The 19,330-nt window shown below is 45.0% G+C and overlaps 2 protein-coding genes across 7 annotated transcripts; one reads left to right on the top strand and one right to left on the bottom strand.

Moving 5' to 3' along the window:
• Positions 1-20: 20 nt before the first annotated feature.
• On the bottom strand, positions 21-10,936 carry ago4 (argonaute RISC component 4). 5 transcript variants are annotated; one of them, XM_061267163.1, is made up of 19 exons: positions 10,741-10,936; positions 8,273-8,444; positions 8,093-8,213; positions 7,847-8,028; positions 7,633-7,769; positions 7,420-7,554; positions 7,231-7,342; positions 7,009-7,156; positions 6,811-6,930; positions 6,591-6,752; positions 5,182-5,330; positions 4,930-5,114; positions 4,699-4,858; positions 4,436-4,607; positions 4,223-4,366; positions 4,011-4,145; positions 3,837-3,938; positions 3,575-3,774; positions 21-3,495 (listed from the first exon to the last, which is right to left on the bottom strand). In XM_061267163.1, the coding sequence occupies exons 1-19, from the start codon at positions 10,757-10,759 to the stop codon at positions 3,387-3,389; spliced, it is 2,664 nt and encodes an 887-aa protein (XP_061123147.1). In that variant the 5' UTR covers positions 10,760-10,936; the 3' UTR covers positions 21-3,386. The 5 variants fall into 5 exon arrangements, with proteins under 5 accessions (XP_061123147.1, XP_061123148.1, XP_061123149.1 ...); XM_061267164.1 differs by having other exon boundaries at positions 7,231-7,318; XM_061267165.1 differs by having other exon boundaries at positions 5,182-5,315; positions 7,231-7,318.
• Positions 10,937-11,671: 735 nt separating this feature from the next.
• On the top strand, positions 11,672-18,129 carry LOC133144833 (claspin). 2 transcript variants are annotated; one of them, XM_061267800.1, is made up of 24 exons: positions 11,672-11,933; positions 12,309-12,426; positions 12,501-12,862; positions 12,970-13,113; positions 13,183-13,239; positions 13,319-13,391; positions 13,483-13,585; positions 13,675-14,141; positions 14,214-14,402; positions 14,474-14,628; positions 14,691-14,845; positions 14,942-14,991; positions 15,070-15,269; positions 15,338-15,854; positions 15,941-15,974; positions 16,057-16,132; positions 16,216-16,334; positions 16,406-16,567; positions 16,644-16,765; positions 16,847-16,977; positions 17,058-17,169; positions 17,247-17,314; positions 17,378-17,530; positions 17,754-18,129. In XM_061267800.1, exons 1-24 carry the CDS (start codon positions 11,907-11,909, stop codon positions 17,877-17,879), a joined length of 3,720 nt encoding a protein of 1,239 aa, XP_061123784.1. In that variant the 5' UTR covers positions 11,672-11,906; the 3' UTR covers positions 17,880-18,129. The 2 variants fall into 2 exon arrangements, with proteins under 2 accessions (XP_061123784.1, XP_061123783.1); XM_061267799.1 differs by having other exon boundaries at positions 16,054-16,132.
• Positions 18,130-19,330: the final 1,201 nt, after the last annotated feature.

The raw sequence follows: 19,330 nt of genomic DNA, 5'->3' as shown, positions 1-19,330 counted from the left end.
AAAATAATCTGATGACACTGTTACAGGCATAAAATACCAATTTATTACTTTGCACATAAACACAATAATTCCCTGCAGGCTAAAAAAAAATATGAGCTTTTCGTAATAGCAATACAGTGTGAATGGCCAAATACAGGGGAGGTTCTAGAACATGCTCCTTCTACTGGTCAAAAAAAAAAAAAGTGTAGGATAGCTTGAATTGAAGCATTCCAATCCTTTGTATTGCTATTAGAGAACACGAGATGACAAAAAAAAAAAAAAAAAAAAAAAAAAAATGGAGCAGAGCTAAAACAGCTCCCTCCTTGCCAAAAATAAAAATACACAAAGAACTCTATTAAGATAATTGATATAACAAAGTGATAATGGGAATTTAACAGTTTCTCACCCTCTCCTTTTTCGGGACAGAAACAAGTCTTAATTTATAAGAGGTAAAAAGAGGGAAACCCTTTTGTGGAGAAAGGAGACAATCTAAAGAGGCTTGGCCACAGGTACAAACCAGGAAGAAGGAGACAAATATGGAGGCTCACTATAACTTGGCAAAAGAGGAGGGCGGGGGGGGTATGCTCTTAAATGGACATGATTTATGAATAAAGTACCTCGTTTGAATTTGAACACGACCAAAAGAGCAGACCCCCCCCCCCCATACATCTTTGCCGTACAATAGACAAAATTGACAGTGTGGGAAGATCACAAAAAAATTGAACAGATATTGCTAAACAGTTTCAATAAAGTGATACATTGACACCAAAAAAAGATTTTAGTTTTTTAAGCCTTATAAATATGATTCAAATCCCCCCCCCTTTTTTTTTTTTTTTTTTTAAGTAGAATACTCTGGCATGCAGGCAAGCAAAATCTAGTCAACAAAATGTATCTAAAATCTATGTAACTATACCACCAAATGTCAAATGCACATCCCCACTGATTGATAAAAGCAAATGAAACAAGGGGGGGGGGGGGGGGGAAGGGGCAAACGAAAAGAAAATAGCTTTGTGTTTCTGCATTTTACTAAAAGTCGAACTGGGTTATATTGCTTGATGCTGCCATTGTACAAACAGCACTGCAGTTCATCAGGCTTAAGCTTCATTAAATATTCAATTTGTAAAAACCAGATGAAGAATAAAAGCCTTCCATAGCGCCTCCCTTCACGCAAGTTATTTGCATTCAAAATCCGGACAAGCCTCTCAAATTCTCCGCTTGACGCCAACGCACACGCCTACAACAGGTAGGTGCTCAAACTCATTCATAATAAACCTGCTGCTTTACGGGTGGTTTATTACAAAAGGGTTTTGACTTTTGAGCTGGACCCCCCTGATGAGGCGTGCGTGCCGACTGCCACCCCCCCATCGCTCTCAGACCGTCCGGAAATAAAAACCCGGGGAGGCGCCACTTGTGCGACTCCGGAAGTGACCGTTTAATGGGCGTTAATAGAAACGAGGGGCAGTGCTCATGCTAACTCATTCGATCCAGTGTTAAAAATGCATGAGAATAAGAAACACACTTGTATAGCAAAGACTTTAAGAGTAAGAGTGGTATACATCAAATACATACAGAAGAATTGAAACCATTTTTAAAAAAAAAAAAAAAAAAGGGAATCTCATTGCCTATCGCAAACCGTTTTAAAATAACCCCCCCCCCAAATCTAGCTCCGCTACAATTACGATCCCTGATTGTCTCCATCTAACTGGTCAAAACCGACTCTGGAGTGCTACACGGAAGCCCCAATTATGACCCCAAGCTTCAAGTTGAAGACCAACAAAGGAAGCATGAGTTAATCCATCCACGTCTTCTCACCCATTCGCCGCGATGCTACAACAAAATCCCAACTCGTGACCTCCAGCCAACCCCCTGAACTACTCCAAACAATTCACCCGCCCCCCCGACTAAAATCTTCAATCACAACAATTACAACATTGACAACCACGATAACACTAAATTCTAACCAACCGTTTTTATTTTTATTTTTAAGATAACCACAAAACATCCTTATATTAAAAATTTACAAATCTGCTTTATTGATTCGTATGTATAAATGCATAAAGGTAATAGAGATCGAGAGTGCCCTCTGTTGCTTGCCTAGTGTCCCGGGTCAGTGCAATGAATTGGTCATCATTTGCAAATGAGACCTAAACAAAAAAAACTACTCTGCTTTCTGGCCCTAAAAATTACCACCATAAAAAAAAAAACAACGTCCAGCAGTGTCATCATAAAATCTTTCTGATAATCAGGTCCAAAGAAAAATCCTATTTGTCACACCGAAGGCGGCGCTGATACGTCTGCTGTGTTTTTAGGCCTTAAGCCCAAACAGCAGCTCCCAAAGCAGAGCCCGTCCCCGGCCAGACCTCAGATATTGTTCCCTAGATGAAATATCACTTTCTATTAAAAACAAACAAAAAAAAAAATCAACAGTTTGCCCAGCACGTGTGCAAATCCCGCCTAAGGTAGTCCAAAATCGAACTCAATTTGAATCTATAAGCGACCCAGGACTTCTAAAAACTCCTCGCTGAATTCATTTCTCTCAAAGCTGCTCTAGAGATGTAAATATGATTTATATGTACTGTATACTTGAATATAAAAAACAAATCTGAGGCATTTACAGCAGTTATCTCCTCAATTTCCCTTTACAATTCAGTGGCCTGCCATGAAAGCTTGTGCGCGCACACACAAAACATATATTTACACAAACACCGGCTACTCTTCCGCAAGGATGGGAGGAAAGTAGTAATGGGCATGAACACCCAGGTCACCTCGTTTGTAAAAGATTGAAAGAGGAAAAAAGTTAAAACACTCATAAAAAGGAAAAACAAAATATAGAATATATATATATTCATTCTCAAAAGGTCAACCCCCACCCCCCTTGCCCCTCCCCGCTCCATCTCTTCATGTAGAGTTCCCTCCCGATAAAACCCAAGACCTTGTGACAGATTTTGCCCGAGTGGGCTTTGAGGTAAAAGTAGATCAGAGTTCCGCCTAGCTGGGAGAGCCAAAGAGTTTCGTCGACACCAAATGGTGGCTGAAACACTCCGTTGCTCAGTATCTTAAAAATACGAGTGTAGACATTCAGATAGAGGAAAAAAAAAAAAGCAAAAATAATGGCTCAATTATGTAGTAGTATGTGTGTGTGTGGTTTTTTTTTCCTGTCATTTTGCCGTGCGCCAAATTGCTGGTTAGAATGGCGACCTGACCGGGAAGACTAAGCTTGAGCTTGTTTCATTAAAAAGCTACCGCATACAGAATCCCGTCAAATTGTCGCTTTGGTGCACATTTAGAAAAAAGAAAAAAAAAAGTGACTGTGATGAGGAAGTACAAAGACGAGGATATAATAATGGATAAAAAAAATACCGACGGGATGCGAGTCCACGTGTGGACGGGCAGATAAGCTCGCTAGTTTAGGCGAAGTACATGGTGTGCTGGGTGTCATAGTGGATCTGAACCGCCTTGGCTAAAGCCTGAGGGTCACGGCCGTTACTCTGACCTGACACATGGCTTCCCTCAGCACTGCAAAAAAAAAAAAAAAAAAAAGTGTAAACACTCATAATTTCAGACAGAACTGGGTGGATTTTTTTTGCGACCTCACCTGTCATGGTCTTTGTCCACCAGATGGTATCGAGCCCGGAACGCGACCAGCCTGGCGTAGTAAGCGGGCGCCGGGATGGAGACGGAGCGCGTGCAGCGGACGTAAGTGTGGCAAAGCTGGTAGGTGAGAAGCTGCAGTTCATCGGCCGTGAAACAGTTGTCGTCCCACAGGACGTGGTAGTGGGATGGACGACTGGTACCCTGAAGAAAGGGAAAGGTGGTCAAGAACATGTCATAGGAGGAAGGAACCAAATGGGCCTCACCTGAATTCCAGCGTGGCTGCACAGATAGAAATCAAACTCGGACGGATGCGTGATGGTGCTGTCCACCGTGGTGCCGGCTGGTACGTTGCCACTCTTCCCCACCTTAAAAAAATGACGTTTGTTTAGAAATTAATTTAAATTTAATTTAATAATAATAAAATAAACATTTCTTACCCTCTCAGCTTTATCAGAGCAGAAAAGACGAGTGTGATGACGCTTCTGGACCACAATGTAGGTAATGCCCGGCCGGTAGTCCTCCTCCAGACTGATGCACGCCTTCCTGATGGCTATCAACTCCGGCCATGCGACCTAAAAAAAAAAAAGTAAAAATATTAACTCCAATGCTTCTGCAAGCCAACATGCAGAATTAAGAACATTGAGCGGACCTGTTTCATCTGGCCTTCAGACACACCGCCGCGATAATAGATGATACGCGTTGGCTTGAAGCGGGTGGACTTGTAAAACTGGATCAGTAGCTCTCGCACCATGTTGGTCAGGTCTTGAATGACTTCCTGACTGAAGAGCTGCTCCTAAAGACACCAGACATTTTCACAAACTATATTATTTGTCCACCTCAAGACTTTGAACTCGAGACGAACCTGGGACATGTCTTGACGGGACGTCTGGACTCGAACTGTGGCGCAGTAACGGCTCGGGTGGCCATCCATGCTGCCCACCACCGCCGCTATGGATGGTTTCTTGCCGTCACCTGCTGGGGGATGAGTGACATCTGCGCCCAGGAAGATGACGGGCTGCTGGAACACGGACGGCCTGAGAAAGAAAGAAATGTGGGTCAGCATTGTGGAGCTTACAAAAAATACTTAGCCAACCAAAGCAAGATGTTACTAGAAAATCTCAAGACCTCTGGTGGGGCACCAGGACGTTGTTGATGCCTCCCAGCTTGGCATTGATCTTGAGGCAGAGGTTGGAGAGCGTTTGCGGGGACGTCTTGACCACATTCTTCACCTGAACACACTGGGTGGCCATTCCGAGGAGAGTGTCCCCAACACGCTTCACCTCAGCTGCGGGGAAGAATCGAGGCTATTATTTTTTTTTGCCTCATCTATAAAACATAAAAAAAAATGGTGCTTACCATAGACGGGTGTTTTTCCAGGCAGGATGACAACAATGAGCTGCAGCCCCACGTAAGACATCTTGAGGTGTTTAAACATGGGCTCCACACTGTCCGCTCCTTGGGCGTATTTACAGAAACATGGCTGGCCCTGAATGGGCATCCCGGCATCCTTTGAGATCTTACGCAATTGATCGGTGAAGCTCCTACGGAAACAAAGCCCGGCTCGTTAGCCGTCCGAGCCCGTGGCGTGTCGATCCGGTGGATACTCACTTGAGCAGATCCTCTCGGCATTGTTTCTGCGGCGCGAAGCAAGCCACGGCCCAGACCTTGATCTCGATACCGGCGTAGAACTGCTTGCCTCTCATATCCCACACGCCCTGATTGGGCGTGGCCACCGTTTTATTCTGCGGAGAGAGTCCCTAACCTCTTAGTCAACCCACCGCTTGGATGAGCTGATACACTCAATTAACAAGCAATGCAAAAAAAAAAAAAAAAAAGGCTGGTTGCAAATACAAATCTAGACGGAAAGAAGCTTTCTACTTGGTTAACAAGCTTTACCAAAGACTATTAAGAGCCTCCTTAGTAAATGAGCCAAGTAGTTAATTGTGGCCATTTGGCAGCAAGTGTTTCGCAATGTTGTTGTTTTCCATTCATCACAAATGATGTCATAAATAAAAACTCAATTATTGATAAGCAGGACTTAAACGTGCCTATTAAAATTGAAGCGGCTCATCCAATGACTGAATAACACAGTACACATTTAAAAGGTATTCCCCAGAAGCCGATTCGACTTGCTATCAATCGAGAGGTGTCGTGCAGAACAAAATAAGAAAAGCATCCAAACGCTAAGAGAGTGTTGCAAATTATAATTTCGTGCCCACACAACTGCAATTCTTGAAAGGGCGCCAAATTGCCCCTTCAATGAGTGTTTAAAGGATTTTACTGCTGGACGCTTGATTGTGCTGGGTGATAAACAAGTCTCATTGACATCCTGGTGACACCTCATCCCCCCCCCCCCCCCTCTCGATTCAGCCTTCCTCACCATTTTTAAACAAAATATCTGCTCCAGTGTTCAGACACAAATGCGTGACTTTCTCTGCGGTCAGCATAAAAATATTTACGGCCAATTTTGAGCATCGGTCATATAATTTATTGAGCTCTCCAGATGCGGCCGGATGGCTGAATTGAGATTAAGTGGGCGAATCAGCAGTCTTTCATGATTAGAACCTCCCCACCCACTAGTAAACACAAACATGACTTATTTTTTATTTACTTACAAATAACTTAGCAGTGCTCTTCAAATTGCTTTTCTTTTTTTTTTTTAAACCATACAATCGAATGCACTTCATAATAAATTCATATGGAACGCGATTGTGCACGCCGCCAACTGTTCCAGTTTCTCTCATGCCCCTTTTGGAAAATGAATTGCCCACCCTTGGTACTATCGAGGATCTGCACACTGAGACTGCTGAGATGCTGCACAGAACGCAGGGCTAGTTCCAGGTCGAGTTCCTTCAAATGTAATAATTTGACACAGCATTTTGAGTCGGAATTAATAAAGGAGAATTTCAGAAAATGTTCTGCAAACCTGGAGAGAAAAGCCCGTCGTTCCAACATTCACTCAGATACCCCCCCGCCCCCCATTCATCATTAGGTTGGTAACCCGGATCGGTACTCACCCTGCCGCAGTCCCTCCCTGTATCTGTACTCACCCGGCCCCCATACTGTAGCATGGGCGCAGGGAGCACTCGTCCGGTCACCTCGGTCATGTCATTGTGAACCACAATGCCAAATTCCTTCAGGTACGGGTCCGGACCCCCGACCATGCTGTTGCTTTTGACCTGGAAGGAAAGTCCAAGTTGAGATCTTTTGAAATGAGCCAGAGAGATCTTCCCTCACCAGTCTGCTGATCTCTTCTTGTCTATCAGGGGCGGAGCGAGCGGTAGCTTTGATCATGGTGGACGTCTGGTTGTCTGTGAGTTTCTTGATACAGCGTTGTCCGGCAACAATGTTGCAGACCTGCATATCCCCCAAAAAAAAGGGGGGAGGAGTCATTAAGAGGATGCACACTGTGAGCTTTCAGTGTGTCCTTCTCACCTCCAATGGCAGATAAGTGTGCTTCTGTTCCTGTCCTACTTGCAGACAGGGCAAATGAGGATACTTGAGTTGCAGATTGTACTTCTGCTTAAAATACTGGGCGACGGTGCACTCCATTGCCTGGCCATTCTCCAGCTGTAAGGGGAACCTGTCAAGAAAAAGGTGGATCAACTCGAAAATTAAAATGCACGCAACTGGAGGTTTCTAATGGAAGCAACTTACGTTTGGTGGCTAGCCGGCCGGCGGGTGACGTTGCACACGCGGTACTTCCTCTTCATCTGGCCACAGTGGGTGACCTCCACTTTCAAGCCTGTCAAAGCGCAAGGAAAGAAAACTGACGCAAGGTTCAATTTCCTGCAGAGTTTTCTTTTAAACGTATATTTTGAGAGACTTTATTTCGTCAAACCTCACCTCTAATTTCCTTGGTAAATTTGACGCGCTGCGAATCAGTCAGGGGTTTGGTTTGTTCGTTGATGTTCTGGATATCTAAAACCTCGCACATGAACTCGATCACCGGCTGGGCACGGTAGAAAGCGGTGGCCGACACTGTATGGGTAAAAATTTTAAAAAAGTTATTTCCGCACGAGTAACCTGGGAGGTTATACGAGTTCAACAAAGCCTTACCATCGATGTTGAGCATCATGTTCCACATGGCGGGACGGACGGACTGATGGAAACCAAACCACACTTCCCTGCCTCCACCTAAAGGATGGTAGTAGCCCTCAGGAGGAGAAAAGAAGGATCGCCCCACTGGAGTGTATCTATGGAAACAGACACCGAGATAGCAAGGAACACGCAATAACGCAACGGTGCTCATAAATAAAAGATAAATAAAGACCTCATGGAAGGGAGATGCCGCGTGATGACATCCAGAGCCTGAACGGAGTCCTCCGGGACTTCGTTCAGGTGACCGGACAACGCTTCGAGGAGCATCTGAAGGCTGACCACAGACACCCACTGCAAGGAAACCTTGAAGGTTTGATCTTTGCCTTCGCCAGGTAGGGTCACCTCCAAATCCACCTGATGGAGAAAATGAGATTGTGTGCCTCCAGGAAATGGATGGAGAGTCGAGTGGAATACTAACCCTGTCCCTTCCTATCGGCAGTGGGTGCGCTGTGTACATGTTCCTCTTCCCATCGTAGCCAGGTTGTCGATCTCCAAAAATTTGCATTTTGAAGTGCCGCACCATGGTGTCCACCACTTCCCTGGAAAGCAAGAAAATTGTTAAAAAAATAACATTTTAAAAATTTTAAATGAAATCTACCTGTTGACCCTCCGCGGCCGTTTCTCAGGCTTGATGTCAATATCATAATGATAGACATCAATCTTGGGAATCTGCACTTGGAAGTGGTTGGCCAGGAGACGGATGGGTTTCCCCACCGTGCCAAGGCCGGGACGCCGCGGAGGCTGGAACAGAGAGGTAGGAGCAGGCGGGCCTGGAGAAAGGAAGAAATCATCATGACCCAGATTGTCAAATCATTCCACAACAAATGATTGATCCAGAACTCCGCCCCCCTGACTGAGAGTCCAAGAGGACCCAGCGAAACAATGACCTCCAATTATCATCTGGCCCACCCCGACTCCACCCAGACATACGAGGGTAACAAAGCTTCCCTCGGCCAGACAGTAGCGACGCCATATGGGAGGGGAGATCTGCCGAGTCCGGGATTACCGTTACATTTGGTACGAGGCGCGGTTTGGTCTACATTTCATCACTATGTTTATCTTCCTATGAATTCATTGGACATCCATGAGACATCTAGCGTCATCAACTTTGGGGGTATTGAAGGAGCCTCGGGGGGGAGGGGGTACTTAATGCTTTTGTCAACTGACAGCTAAAGGACTAAAGGGGGGGTCCTGGTGAACTCCGTGCAACCACACGCTCCAGTTAACAAGTGAGGCGCGAGAGCACAGACAATCGGGGACCCCAATGCTTCACCGGATTCGCCCCTATCAAGAGTGGGGCCCCCAAACGACACCCACCCCCCCACAAATAAACACTCTTCCAGCCTAGTAGCAGTAGTTTGATTGCTGCTTTGCTATTGTTAGCATTGTTAGATTGTCAGCATGTGACTCACCCTTGACAATGCATGGCGCATTTATTGCCAGTGTCTTGTTGTAACATGTGAGCTTAGCATGAAACAGGGTTTTGTTTTTTGATTTTAATTTAAATTAAAAAAAAAAGCTCAAACAGTACAGTTTGGAAAACACTTGATTTTGCACAACCATTTAAATTTGCAGTTTTTTATGTATCCTTGGTAACCACAGCGTGATCACGCAGTCGGACAGCTGGGTCTGTACCCAGCATGTGGATGATGGTCGGTTCCGGTGATGACTCAGACTGACCAGAACTAAGCGGTCTGTGCACAGACGCCCACACCTGCAAATACCTGGTTAAGCAACTGCAGGGATTACATTTTTGGGGGATTTTTCTTTGCTTGCACGCCTTATGAAAATATTTACAGGTATGCTGCTTTATTCTCTTCTCGCATTGTGGCAATCTCTTTCTTGAAAAATCACACCATGTCTTTGTGGTTTGATAAAAAGCAATACAGAGCAGTTCTTCCGTTCCAGTAGATGTGCCGTGCTCATTCGTTTGTGCAAATCGATCGTCCACTTCCATTGCATTCTGCAAGTTTGCTACAATTGCAACAATTAAGTTTGATTAAAATGGAGTCCAAAATCTGCATAATAGCCAAATCCACATGATACAGCTTCCATAGTATGGAGACTCCACACCTGTGGAGACCTGACTAATTAATTTGCATTCCACATAAGCAGCACTTGCTAACAAATATACACATTTCCACTGCATTAGTGTAACGCCAGCCCTCCCTTTACTTGCTTTCATGATCAAATTTACAAAACATCGCTACGCTTCTCAACAAAGCAGACGAGAGGAAGGATGTGTTGTATTTGTGCAAGGAGGAAAGAAAACATGAGCGGCTCGTTATTGTTATCGCCTTGCGTTAAGGTGCACGCTTCCGAGAAGCAACTGCCCAGCCGGGATGTGGCTTTGTTATCATATAGCGGATGAGTAATTTGGAGCATGCCTGCAGTCGTGCGATGGTGAAAAGAGCCGTCCGTCGGTCCGTCCATCCATCCATCCATCCCCGCTGTGTCCTCCTCACATGCGCATGGCAAAGAACCCCGACGCAATAACACGGCCGATTGAAAAAAAAATAGTCATTTACTGGTTGTACGTTCCCCTTTTGAAACGGATCTCGAGCGGAGAAAAGTCCCGATGGCGAAGGTTCAAAAATACAACGGGACTAATTCTAAGGGGGCACGATTTGCTTGGAAATCGATATGATGGCCTGTTGTCAGTGTCTAAAAACATCGTGGTTTCGATCGATTTGAAGAAACGTGTCGTGTAAACACACTACGACGCGGAAGGGAGGGAGGAAGGAAGGAAGGTCCTAGTTAAATCCCCACACACAATACCAGCTCCGACACGACGAGCCGTGCGTGCCTCACATAAATAAAAGCACACGGGCACGTCCGCAGAACACACACACTGCACACACATTCGACGGGCGAGCCCAAAAATTCACCCGACGTCAATAATGTCACGCTGAGAAACACATGGGGTGGATCTGCGTTTGTTTTCCGTCGGTGCCTTCGAGGCCTCGGTGCAGCCGCGGCCCCCAGTGAAGCTGCACACCTGCGCACACGAGTTGCAACGCGGCTCTCTCCGCTTCACCATAGCCTCGTATTTGTCTTATTTCTTACCGGGTCCGAGCGCTTCCATTGCCGAGGCCTCTCTCTCCGACTCTGTCCCGGCCTGGCGGCTCCGTACCGACGCTGAAATTGGGGGCGGTATCGCGAAGCTTAAAGTGGCTAATTTAAGAAAAAGGGAATAAAAGACAGCGAGGAGTGCTGTTGACTGGGCTGGCTGACCCGAACTACTGATACTGCCGCTTCTGGCGCTGGGGATTTGTAACAGCGCATGCGTGAGTGGGAGGCAATCAGTTGGGAGCTGCGCATGCGCGTGCGAGTAAATCAAGCGCTCATCAATAACACCAATTAATTGATTAATTATTTTAGAGAACGATTTTGATTCATAAGCCACAACATACAGCGAAAATCTTGAGACCACTTTATTTATATTGCGTATTTCATTTCATACAAGGTTACAAAATAATATTTAATGGCAACATTTAAAGACATAGTACAACGATTAAAGGAAACTAGAAACAAAGAATTCAAGACATTAAAGTAGAGAAATAAAAGGTATTTTATTACTAATATTACTTAAAGAGCATACACTACAAGAACAGGATTTTGATAAGATCTTTGGCATAGGTCTGGGGATATTTTTAACCTAAATTTAAAACAATATACACTTGGGGCTAACTTTAATTCTGTTACCTTATTCCATTTGTGTGCAGCATAACAGGTTGTTTTGAGCTGAGCATTTATCTAATCTGCTACGGCTTCAACATATTCAGGGATTTATAAATCAATAGCATAATTTTAATATTGCTGCTAATAATAAACCCGAATAATAAACACTTTTCCACGCCTCAATCCCGCCCGCCGAAAAAGTCGAAAGACGTAAATCACGCACGTTTGAATTATTCAAATATAGGCGGGACAAACGTTTCTGGAGAACCAATAGGAAAGCAGAACGTCACCGATTGACAGCTCAGTGACAAAAACTGTGGTCCAGCTGTCACGGCGCGCGAAAGATAAAATTTGGTGCCTTGAGAACAGGCGGGAGGACGAAAGGCGATCGACCTAAACGCGATCTTATTCCACTTTAAATGACCGAATTAGCCCTTATCGTTAAGGCATTAACTTTTTGGATGCGCTGCCACAAGTTGACGAGACTTTTATTTTCTCACTGTTGATTTCTTTGTTTACAAGCTTCGAGTAAGTAGCAAGCGGGCAACGAGATGACCTTGGTCCTTTCTCAACAACTGGTTAGTAAATACTTTTTACGATATAACATTTCTGCTTATTGTGTCATAAACTCGAAAATATTCACTCCTTTGTGCGATCATTTATTTACTATTGTTAGCTTGTGCTAGTTAGCGAGCTAGGTCAGTTGGTCATAGCTAGCTAAATTGCATCTTCTTTCATTAGCTTCGGTTTAACAATGTTACACAGCATTTGTGTTTGAATTCCGCGTTTATTTGATGTTCTGAATAGTTTTCTTTGTTGCGAGGTCATCTTTAGCTTTGTCCTCATTGTTTGCTTTGCTCCAAGGCGCCACTCGCTCATGTCCTCAAAGAGCATGCATGGTTCAAGCTGTAGCCACATATTTTCTAAATATTGTTAAATGTGTTTCTACCCAGGCTGAAGGTTTCTCGGCCGTGACCCCTACAGAGACAGAAAGCGATTCAGACAGTGGAATGGGCTCTCCAGCTGATGAAATCTTACCAGAGACAACCAACAATAGAGAGGAGCGTCCAGGTGAAGTTGCAAGACAATCGAGATTGAATTTACGTAAAGTCATTTTTATGACTGAGCCCTTTTTGTTTTTCCAGACTCTGACGAGGAAGAAGACATTCAAGTTCGTCGAAAGCCTCGCTGTAATGCCATCAGAGACAGCGACAGCGAAGAGGAAGGGGTGCCTGAGGTGGAAGCATTAGTCATAGCTATGAGTGAGGAGGAGGTGGAAACAGATGAGGAACAAAAGGTTAAAAAGACCAGAAAGAGGATTTCTGCTGTCGGAGACAGCGAATCGGAGCAAGAAGAGGATGAGCAGCAGCACACTAAGAAGGGCGGCAAAACTACAAAAGATTCCAAAAAGAGGGAGAGGAGTCAAAGGCATCGTGACAAAAAGGAGAAACATAGTAAAAATGTAGAAAAATTGAAAAAGAAAGAGAGATTCTCTGACTTGAACGAAGTGAGTGATTGCCAATGGTTTCTTTTGCACAATCCTGCTTGCAAAAAATGTTACAATGAGAGGAAAGACAAACCGATAACGATAACGACAAACTTCTTTGTGTCCAGGGTGCACCGTTCCCCGGCATTCTAAATGACAGCGGCTGCTTGTTGAGCAACACGGATCTCTTCGACACCGGTATCAACGATGAGTCGGACGAGGAAGAGTCACTCGATTCAATCCGAGCAGCTGTCAAACAAAAAATGAAAAAGGTACATTGCGTCAAACATTACTGTAGAAAAAAAAGGTCTTTGTGTGATTATCTTTTAATATTAATACAGGTACCATTCCTGGATGAAGAAGAGGAAGGAGATGAGTTGCAAAAGCCCCAGCGTGTAGTAAGCAATGTTAATAATCACTCAGAAATGAAAATGAAACCAAAATGTGAGTTTGACTTACGCTTTTGTGCGCTCTTAGGAGAGAAAAGCTGCACGTGCAAGTAAAGAGGCAATGAAGCAGCTCCACAGTGAGTCTCAGAGGCTGATCAGAGGTCAGTTTATACACACACACACACACACACTCACAGTGTTTGTCATGAATCAACACGAGGCTTCAAGCTTTGGCATGTTTCTCTAACGTAGAGTCAGAACTCGGCCTTCCATATCACATCCCGGAGCCAAAGACCATTAGCCAATTTTTTAAGAAGAGAGCCAGGCCTGAGGGACCTGCCATGGCTCTGTTGAAGTAAATGCGCAACTTGTTCTGCATGTCACATTAGTTTATTGTTGATGGTCAGCATTTTCAATGGAACTAAATACAATTTAATCTTTTAGGTCCAGACGGTATTCTGCAGTAATGTTGGAGAAACCAGCACCACCACCACCTCCAGCCAACCCCGCCAGTGAAGAACAGGATTCCGAGACGTTCTCTCAGCTCAAAACATTACCAGAACCTGCTGCTAAATCTTCGCCGCAGGAGGAAGAAAGCTCCAGTCAACCACAAGAGACGGCTACCGAGAACTTGGAACCCGACCAGGAATCGGCCCCGATGCTTTATCTCTCTGAGAGTTTGCAGGAGACGATTACAACTGATTCTTTAGTGAAACCGATATCTGAAGTTGATGGGAACCCGACTGAAGCTCCGGTTGATGTCCAGCAAGCAGCTGCAGTTGAGCCCACCAAGCCCAAAATGGACAAACTAGCCCGACTAAAAGAGCTCGGACTGGACCCGCCGCCTGTCGCTAAACTGCGTGCCAATGAAGGAGCTTTTGTTCTCTTTGACCCAGCACCACAAAAGCCAGGTCAGTCATGATTTTTTTAAAAACTGCCTAATCTTCCGCCATCTTTTCTTACATTGCTATTTCTTCAATCAGGCGTGGAGGCTCTGAAGAAGCGGTACCTTCGTCACATCCACGCGCCGGTCCGGCCGCAAGGAGAGCACACGCTGCAGCTCAACATCGTCCGTAAAGACACAACCCCGTCCGGCAAGGAGGAGTTGATCGCCGAGTCCGTCACGGTCACCGTTAAAGAAGGACAAGAGGAGCCAGCGCCGACCAAACCTGGTATGAAACCAAAGCAGTTGATCTGTTTAATTTCTGTCGGAGCCTTTTGAGAAATATTCAAATCGTCACAGGGGAGAAGCTGTTGACCCTGAAGCAGCGACTGCAGCTCGCCATGGCGCAGCGGAGACAAGAAGAGCGAGTACGCAAGGCCGAGCTGAATCGCCTGGATAATGAAGAGTGCGGAGAGGAAGAGGAGGAGGCAGAAATGACTGATGAAGACGAAGAGGTGGGCATTTTTTCTTGTTACCTTGACTACAATGTGCTTACTTTTCGTTGGATGTATCACAGGGTTTGGATGACTTATTGGGAGGCGAAGATGGCGAAGAGGAGGAGGAGGAGGAAGATGGCAGCGTGGCATTGAATTGCCCGCCAGTCACTCCAGACATAATTAACACTGATGGAACACTCATACTGTTCCCCGGCAACTCCAGTTCTCGTACCGGGTAAGTTGGTTTTGCATTTATAATTCACCTGGCAAAGTTTAAAAAAAAAAAAAAAAAAACTGGGATGTGTTACAATTATTTTTCTTTTCTTTTAAGTGATGGCGGAAGGCGATCTGGTGTCGGACAATACGGCGCTAGTAAACTCGGTAAGCTTATCCGATTTCAAAATGGATTACTAATGCGACTTTTTTTTTTTTTAACGCAAGTCTCCGTGTCTTCTCTAGAAGAGGACGACTCACTGTCTCTGATGAAGGACATCAGCCACAACAGCAGCTTTGAGCTGGCCGGATCCATGATCACGTCCTACCAGCCGGTCAACCATCAGCGCATCGGGAGAGGCGCGAACAACTCCAACTCCAGCTCCGTCTTCCGTTCACCTTCTCCGTGTCTTTTCCGGCCCAGCATCCTCAGCTCTGCTTCCAAGGTGAGATGCAAAAATATTTTTTAATTTTTTTTGTCATCCTCTGACTTTGCTCCTTGTCTTTCTGACAGAGCTCCGGAAAACTGTCGGAGCCTTCGCTGTGCCTTCCGGTTGAGGACTCCCAAGATCTGTACGCCCCTCCTTCACCGGTGGACTCTGAGCCCACCGACGAAGTCGCCAGACCCGGCGGTCTCGGCGGAGATTCTGATGGTCGCTTCTCTCTAGAGGACGACACCCACTCCCAGTTACTCGACGCCGACGGCTTCCTCAATGTGGGTCCGCGACCCGGTGCCGTCCGCTCGCACAAGAGAAAATTAATCCTGGACAGCATGGACGAAAACGCAATGGACGCCAACATGGGGGAGCTTTTAGGAATGTGCTCCGGGGGGTTCGGGAGGGCGCCGAGCGGCGAAGAGGCGCCAGTCGCCGGTGAAGAACTTCTCGGACTATGCTCGGGAGCATTTCCAACAACGCAGGCAGGGGAGGAGACTCAAACTGATAAGAGCGAGCAGCGAGAACAGGATGAAGATTTGGAAAACAGCATGGATCGATTACTCGAGCTTTGTTCTGGCAAATTTCCGAGCTCAGGTTGAATATTTTTTTCACCCTTGTAACATTGGCATCGTATGTTGCACCGGTTATTAATTGGACGACTTTTTTTGTGGTACTTTTAGGTTCTTCCTTCATGGGTTCACCAGCACAAGACAGGTAATGTCAAAAATTGAATCGATTGAGAATAGAGATAATGACGCGAGGAAATGATGTTCTCACGTTGACTTCTTTCTAGCAGTAAGAAGACACCGCAGGATGAGGACGAGGAGGAGTTGGAAGAAGAGGACTGTGACTTTCGGCTTCTGTCAGACGTGGTATGGAACAGAGCAAATGTATCCAATAAAAAAAGAGCGAGAATGCAGTATTGTTTGAGATTTAATCTGGATTTGTTTTGTAGGAAGACGAAGAAGGGGATGAGGAAACAGATGAAGAGGAAGAGAATAATGAGGTAGAAGAGGAGGAGTTGAATGGAGTGTTTGCACCCAAGCCCAGTCGCAAGAAAAAGAAGAAAAAAATGTAAGTGGAGATTCGAGATGAGCGTAGCTGCGGGTTGAAAACGTTTTGACCTCCGCCCTCTGCTTTGCCAGGCGCCTGACCGACTACGTGGACTCCGAAGCCGAACTGTCGGGCAGCGACGAGGGCAGCGGCGATGAAGATGATGACGGAGAAAGCGAGTATGAGGAAGAGGAGCTTCTGGAGGAGCTTCCGTCTGATGAAGAGCTGCATGACCAGGTCAACAAGATCCACATGTGAGTGAATTTTTTATTTATTATTTTTAAACGAGCTGGCTACTTATACAAATTGTTCCTTTTAACGTTCTTGCAGGAAGCAAGTCATGGATGATGACAAGCGCCGCTTGAGGCTGTACCAGGAACGCTACCTCGCCGATGGTGATTTGCATTCCGATGGCCCCGGAAGAGCTCGCCGCTTCCGTTGGAAAAATATAGGTTTGTTACAAGAGAGGTTTTTTTTTTCTCCCATAACAAACCGAAGACAGAATTGGTAAAAAAAATGGTCACCTGTTGCAGATGATTACTTCAACGCAGACGGGACTGAAGCTGAGGGTGAGGAGGAGCATGAGGGTGATGATGATATCGATCAGATTGAAATCCAGAGGAGGAAAGAGAGACTGGAAAGGGAACAGTGGCTCAGAGAACAGGTGGGCCAAAATACCTGTTGAAATTTCTACACAAATCCAAAAACTTGGCACTCATTTTCCATTTCCTTGCATTCCTTCAGTCCCAACAGAAAGACAAGAAAGTGACCGATTTGGATGAGGACATTGGAGAGGAAGATAGTCGGTTCATGAAATTGGCAAAGAAGGTGACGGCTAAAAGTTTGCAGAAGAAAGGTTCGTTTTTGTTTTCTTACCAAACTCAAATTAGAAGTTAAAACATGTGTTGCTAATATCTCCCTATTCACAAGCAGAACTTCCTGTTGCACCACCGCCACAGAAGACATCCACAACTCTCAATCCATTCCTGCGACTCTCACAGGTATGTTGATGTTTGGGTTTTTTGTTTGCTGTCAAATAATAAAAGTGTATCATGTGTGTGAAGGCTAAAAGAGGTTCCCTGCTGAGTCAGCCTCAGTCTGTCCTTCAAAAATTGGCGTCCATATCCGAAGGAAACCCACTGGCACCCAGAAACAGCCGGGGGTTCCTCTTTCAGACGTTGTCTCCAGAGAAGGATGGAGAAGATTGTCAGAATCAAGTGAGTGGATGAATTATATGATTGAGTTAGAAATTATAATGTAAAAATTGCAAAGGGGTGTACAATTTTTCCCCCTCCAAACAAAAATTAATCGAATAATTGAGGTAAGTGCAAAGCAATCTAACATTTCGCCACTAGATGGCGCCAAAAGCTCACATTCTGTCAGAACAGATAAAATGTGTGAATTTTTCACCAAATTGAAGCTTTGTGTTTTGATTGACAGATGACAAAGAGGAGGGGGAACTTGGGAGCGGTCAACCCGGCCGCCAAGAGGGTCTGCAGGCAGGACGTGTCCGCCGGAAACGCAAAAACACCCCAGAGAAGCATTTTTAGCTTCTTGGACCACTGATATGGAAACGTAGGCTGATGAGTATTAACAATGTTTGAGGTAACTTCTGACGCTACAATATGAGTGAGTACAACTCGTGTTTCTATTTTGTTCAGCTCGTAGCCAACTAATTATTTTTTATTTTTTTTAAACATGTTCAAGCGCAATGTTTTGCTGTGTATATAAGGGCTGATTTTTTTAAAGCGTTTTATTTTTTTGTATTTTACATGTAAATCAAATTATATTTTAATAAATGTCTGCAATTATTGTCTCTTTTGGAGCATCACATTTACAATATTATGGAATCTTCTTGACGGACGATTTTCTTCTCAGCCTTAATTGAAGTTTGCAAGGCTAATAATAGACAGACATTATAACAGGCCCCTTAAGTCTCTCCACCTCATTAGTTGCTATGCCGATTAAGAGAAAAGTGTCCTGGGGTTACGTTGCCATGCAGGAGGGCCACATTACATATCATTTAGAGCCAATGCTAAATAAAGTACTTTTAGACTTTTGCCATATTTATTCACCTTGAATGTTTTTCTAGTATATTGCAGATTTATTATTTAGACTCTTTTATGGGGTCAAGAAAGCCAATTTAATTTGTATTCATTATTTTCATGCCCCCTGTGGAGTGTGAGCATTGAGGTCAAAGGTCATAGAACTTGACCAAAAAAAAAAAAAACCTGAACTCCCAACACAAGAGCCAGGAAGGTTACACGTTTTGGCACGTGTGGAGGTTCCGAGTTTCTAAATATCTAGAGGACACGGATCGGCTTCTACTCTGATTATGAGGATAAAAGAGGGCAGAGGGTGGAATAATTGGAGAGAAACAAAAGCCGTTGCACCCAAGGGTCTTTTTGCTGTGTGCCATGCAGCATCCAAAGATAAAAGTGTAATTATAGTGCAAAACAAGCCATGCTGGATTTCACTTTAGCACGTCTAGGCTAATTTGGCTCATTTTGGAGCAGTCCTGGCTTGCTTTTTCTTTTTTTACACTGGCTTTGTGCATCTCTTCTGCACACTGGCGATCTGACAGCGTGGCCCATGGGTGCCGGCCGCCCTCGGCCGCTGTCACGGCCCGAGATCGCCGCTGGAGCAGATGTGGAGGGAAGTGGGTCACGAAGCTTCGGGCTGTGGGAGTAGTCAGAAACGAGGTCTTTTTATGCACAAGGTAAGTCATGCTCTTTTTTTTTTTTTTTTATGTGTGACATTACGGTAACAGGCCTCAATTTTGCAATGTTTTCTAACTTCCTTTAAAAGTGTGAGATAAAGAGAATGATGATTTTGCGTGTGACGAGGCCTCGGGCACGTGGCTTCTCGTTTGATGTATTTTTTATGGGCTTAGGCTACTGGTGAACGATGGAAGGGGCGGGGAGGGTGCCTGGAGCTGGTGGATTTCAATGTGGATGTTGTTGAAGGGGAAGCAAGAGGGGATGGAACTGTGTGTGTGTGTGTTCGAGCAAGTGGGG

Source organism: Syngnathus typhle, linkage group LG20 (genome assembly GCF_033458585.1).
Source record: "Syngnathus typhle isolate RoL2023-S1 ecotype Sweden linkage group LG20, RoL_Styp_1.0, whole genome shotgun sequence".
Classification (NCBI taxonomy): domain Eukaryota; kingdom Metazoa; phylum Chordata; class Actinopteri; order Syngnathiformes; family Syngnathidae; genus Syngnathus; species Syngnathus typhle.
Note: the sequence above shows the minus strand (reverse complement) of the source record. Positions and strands in the feature narration are given on the sequence as shown.